General features: G+C 41.4%; 1 protein-coding gene across 1 annotated transcript; it reads right to left on the bottom strand.

The window, feature by feature from the left end:
* Nucleotides 1-857: 857 nt before the first annotated feature.
* On the bottom strand, nucleotides 858-3,963 carry rln1 (relaxin 1). The gene is made up of 4 exons (XM_063209751.1): nucleotides 3,928-3,963; nucleotides 2,603-2,675; nucleotides 2,181-2,354; nucleotides 858-1,091 (listed from the first exon to the last, which is right to left on the bottom strand). Exons 1-4 carry the CDS (start codon nucleotides 3,961-3,963, stop codon nucleotides 868-870), a joined length of 507 nt encoding a protein of 168 aa, XP_063065821.1. The 3' UTR covers nucleotides 858-867.
* Nucleotides 3,964-4,545: the final 582 nt, after the last annotated feature.

The following is a 4,545-nucleotide window of genomic DNA, read 5'->3' as shown; positions in this document are numbered from 1 at the left end:
TTGATGTGACGGAGAGAGACGACTGTTTCCTTCAGACAATGGCTACTCGCATTACCTTAAACTGTGTTACTGGATCTACCACATGTTCATTCTTTACTTTGTGTGTTCAGTCTATTTTTCAAGATTCAAGATGAGGTACAGCAGAAAACAAAGGCTATATATTTACAAAAGTGACGCCAAAATATTGTAGTTAGGTTTCTAGTTTCTTTAGCCTAATTAGTTTAAATTGTAAGTCTGTGGTTCTGATCATCTACCAAGCATTAACATGAAAACACAAATCTGTATCCTTATGTGCAAGTCATTTAATGTAATCATCTTCATATGACACAGAGAAAAAAAAAGAACAAACGAGCCTCGTGTCTGAGCTCAGTAAGGGCACACATGCAAATACAGTCGACGAGAGACGAGAGGAAAGCAGCTTCATGTCCAGTTATATTGAAGAAATCACGTTCCCCTCCTGGTCTTCATGTTGTTCTTACACATTTTTAAAGTGATACTGTCCCATTTTTGGAAATAGGCACATATTACACCTCCCCTTGAGTTAAATAATTGAGTTGTACCTTTCTCTTGTACTTTCAACCGTTCTCTGAGAATGGCAGTGCAAATTTTACCTCCATGCTAGCAGTTAACATTGAGTCCTATGAGACCAGCTGGCGGCTAACTGATCTCATATGACTCAATGTTAACTGCTAGCTTGGAGGTAAAATTTGCACTTCTGTACTCAGAGAACGGCAGGAGCAGGAGAAAGGTAAAACTCAATTATTGAACTAAAGGGGAGGTGTAATATGAGCTTATTTCCAAAAATGGGACAGTATCACTCATAAGCTAAACTCCACATCCTGGGCTCTGACTTTTTATTATTACGAATCAGCAGAAGCGTCCGATGTCATTTTTGGTGCAGCCTTCATTGCAGCAGATGCCAGCCAGGCCGTGAGCGAACGTCCTCTTCCTCCTCTCGAAGTGGAGCTTGGAGATGTAAGAGTCCAGATCAAGACCCGCTGAAGACAGATCCACCTCCGGCTCACCGCTCGAACCAGCTGCCGGCCTGTCACGGGACTCAACATCAGATCGCTTCTGGTCATCATGCGTCTCTATATGCAAGGGAAATAAAAACACAGTTTAAAGAGCAATGTCTTATTTGTGCTTTACTGCTTTTTGTTTGGTCTGTTGGCATGCTTGGCTGGATGAGCATGCTTATATTCCGGTCTCACATTTAGACTGGTTCTCACATCAGGCTATGCTTATATGGCATATTTTTCAGTAATGGCATACAATGGCAAAATAATAAAACAAACACTGAATTAAAAGCAAATAGTTGGTTGAAGGGAACAAAGGCATTTTTATGAGGAAACGATTTGTAACCATTATAATTTTCATAATGTGTATCAGAAACAAAGGGAAACAAAGCGTCCATAAAAGGAACACTTCATCTTAGTCTGGCACAGTAACGTATAAAAAGCATCTTATTACAAACAAAAACACGTCTTTATTTTGTAGTTTGATACAAAGTATCCTATAACAAGCATTCTAGCTTGTTATGACAGTGCAGTAGTGAGGGAACTAGAATTAAGATGAATTAGTTGTGAATGTCAAAAGTTGAAAAGAACCTGTTTGAAACCTAACCCACTAGTCTACTCTCAGTTTTATCCCATCATCTGCATCAAAATGTACATCCATAGACAACATTCACCTTGTCTACAAGCATAAGGTCAGCATAGGATTTAAAGTCACTGCATGGAAATGAAGTGATTTGATCTTCATTTCCCTTCACATCTCCTTTGATGAAAATTACAGAAACACATGATGTGTGACTCATTTATATATTAGCCACACATTACATTTAACAAAAACATGAATGTTCCCTCACACAACACAACACTTGACAATGCAGACCCTTTTACGTAAGGTGGCTAAATGCAATAATAACCACAAAAATGCTCAGATATTATTTTTAGCAGATGTGGAACTATACTTTCCTGCCACTGGTATGGTAAATTATAGCTTTGGAGTGCATGCATGCTATTTCATGAACATTGTGATAGCAGTCACCGATGGCGATGCATTTTTACGCACCATTTTACGCATTTGGCCACTTTGGCAAATAGTGGCGGGAAACCACTCCGTGGATAAGCAGAATAAACAACAGCAATAAAAACAGTTCTTCCGCATAGCCTACTTACCCCTGTTTCTGTTTAGAAGCAGATCAAGGTCCAAGACCCTCTTCCAGCGGGACCCGCCACACGTAAAGATGACGGCTCGGATGAACTCCCTTCCACATAACCTCACACCATAGTCTTTGGAGAGCACCCCCTTGTTGGAGCTATCAGCACTCACCACAACAGCCACAAACACAACTAGAAGGATGATAGGGAGATGCGCAGTCATGTTCCCGTTGCATATTTTCATATTGCGAAGGAAAGTGAAGAGGTTTCCGCGTCGGTGTCACTTTTGCCGCGAAGTGGAATTTCGTTTGCACTTTGCAGGTGCTTTGGCGCGGAATGAAGTCTGGTGTCTTTTTAAATCGCTAGTTTCGTGTCCTCGTGCTCACTAGTTCACGTCACTCTGTTTTCATCCACCCCCGCTCATCAGGTGATTAACTGACCGAAACGGTGTAATATTGACGTAGGAATAGTGTCGTATTGAACACATCTATTCTCGAGTCGTTCTTTAATGTTCTGTGATTGCAGCAGCATTTGCAAGAAAAAAGGGGAAAACCTTTTGGACTTTTTACATGTTTTGGCATGGCAAGGAGAGGTTTGAAGCCTGTTGCAAATACTTCTAACAACAAAACCACAGATGTAATTGATTTCACATTTAAACCTGTTTGTTTCTCAGCAAAGAAATGGTTCCATTTAAATCTTAAATTACATAATTCCACTCTTGGTCTCTAATATTTTTAAAATTTTAATTTGCACCCAAAGCTGTAGGCTGAGATAATTTTGGAGCGGACATCATAATTATCATGAGCACTTAAGTGTCTGATTGTATGATACACTCTTCACTATGGTTATTTAAATGTAAAAAAATAAATGATAATAAATCTCCTGTGCATTACTCTTTCTACTGTGTGTGTGTGTGTGTGTGTGTGTGTGTGTGTGTGTGTGTGTGTGTGTGTGTGTGTGTGTGTGTGTGTGTGTGTGTGTGTGTGTGTGTGTGTGATATTTTGTATAGGATGCGTAATGTAATGTTTGGGTGTGTGTATAGTGATACCTGATGAACAGCCAGCAATGTTTCCTTTTATGGTCACAGTGTCTTTGAACAGGAAACTGACCCCCCCTCCTCAGTGACATGCATTAAGCGTAATCACCGTGGTGGTGTTGACAATATATAACATCTTGCCATTAAGAAGGTCACTGCTCCACCTTGGGCCACAAGTGACTCAGCCTGGCGTGCTGCTATGGCTGCCACTGCACCAACTCAATCCACTGGCCGCCTTCCAGAACTTTCCGCGCTTCGCTTGGCGTCACAAATGATAGCTGTTCACACTCACACGACTTGTGCCGTCCGCTTGACTACTATTACACAGGTCAGAGGATGTGCATGTGCATCTGAGGAGAACACATTATATGCATGCTCAGGGCCACGGGCCCCCTTTCTCCCTGGGCCTGGCACAACTGACCCTTTTGTCCCCCCCCCTGTCGGCTTCCATGTGCGTGGCTGATCAATATACTATGCATTGCATCACATGTTGTATACTATGCATTGCATCACATGTCAGTATACTATGCATTGCATCACATGTCCGTCACTAGCTGTTGACAGCTGCAGTTATTGTCCTCTGCGATAATTGCAATGATTCAGAGAGGATGTATATGGTTGCTAGCCTGGTTCTCGCGCAGACCCTTGGTGCTTCGTGCATCTTCGTTACACTTCGTGATATCCATCTGCGTGAGAACCAGGTTACCCTTGAGCAAGGCACCTACCCCACACTGCTACAGGGACTGTAACCAATACCCTGTACATTTCTGTAAGTCGCTTTGGATAAAAGCGCCAGCAAAGTACTGTATAATGTAATGAAAATAGTATGCATTACAAGGTAATGTAATGTGATGTAATGTAAAGAATGCCTCTTTCCATTGGGGTATTTTCTATGTCCACTGACATTTACACTTTGTGTCCATACAACCAACCTGATCAAGTTGAAGTTAAGTCAATATCCAATCCATCTCCATTTCTTTTTTCTTGTTCAACAGTAGCCTACTGTTATACTGAACTCATCGGTATCAACACACCAGCACATGGATTTCCCTCAATAGCACAAATAAATGGGTAACATTTATAGGACGCATTGTTAAGCATGAGTAACCTTAGGTACTATCAGGGCTGGCCTGGTAATCTGGCATACGGGGCTTTTTCCTGGTGGGCCGACAGTCCTCAGGGGCCGATGCTGTTGTTTCGTTGTTGTTTAAAGGGACACTGTGTGAGATTTTCAGTTGTTTATTTCCAGAATTCATGCTACCCATTCACTAATGTGACCTTTTTCACGAATACTTACACCACCATAAAATTCTAAGTATTCATTATGACTGAAAAAATTACACTTTT

The sequence above is a fragment of the Engraulis encrasicolus genome, chromosome 11, assembly GCF_034702125.1.
Source record: "Engraulis encrasicolus isolate BLACKSEA-1 chromosome 11, IST_EnEncr_1.0, whole genome shotgun sequence".
Lineage (NCBI taxonomy): Eukaryota > Metazoa > Chordata > Actinopteri > Clupeiformes > Engraulidae > Engraulis > Engraulis encrasicolus.
The sequence above is the reverse complement of the archived record's forward strand: the minus strand, read 5'-3'. Positions and strand labels throughout refer to the sequence as shown.

What these genes read in the sequence shown, in the direction of transcription:
- rln1 (XM_063209751.1), bottom strand. Translation starts at nt 3,963, where the DNA reads ATGTACAGGGTATTGGTTACAGTCCCTGTAGCAGTG. An exon ending in TTACAGTCCCTGTAGCAGTG is followed by an intron (nt 2,676 to 3,927) that starts TGGGGTAGGTGC and finishes CTGCAATCACAG; the next exon opens with AACATTAAAGAACGACTCGA. An exon ending in GCTTCTAAACAGAAACAGGG is followed by an intron (nt 1,092 to 2,180) that starts GTAAGTAGGCTA and finishes CCTTGCATATAG; the next exon opens with AGACGCATGATGACCAGAAG.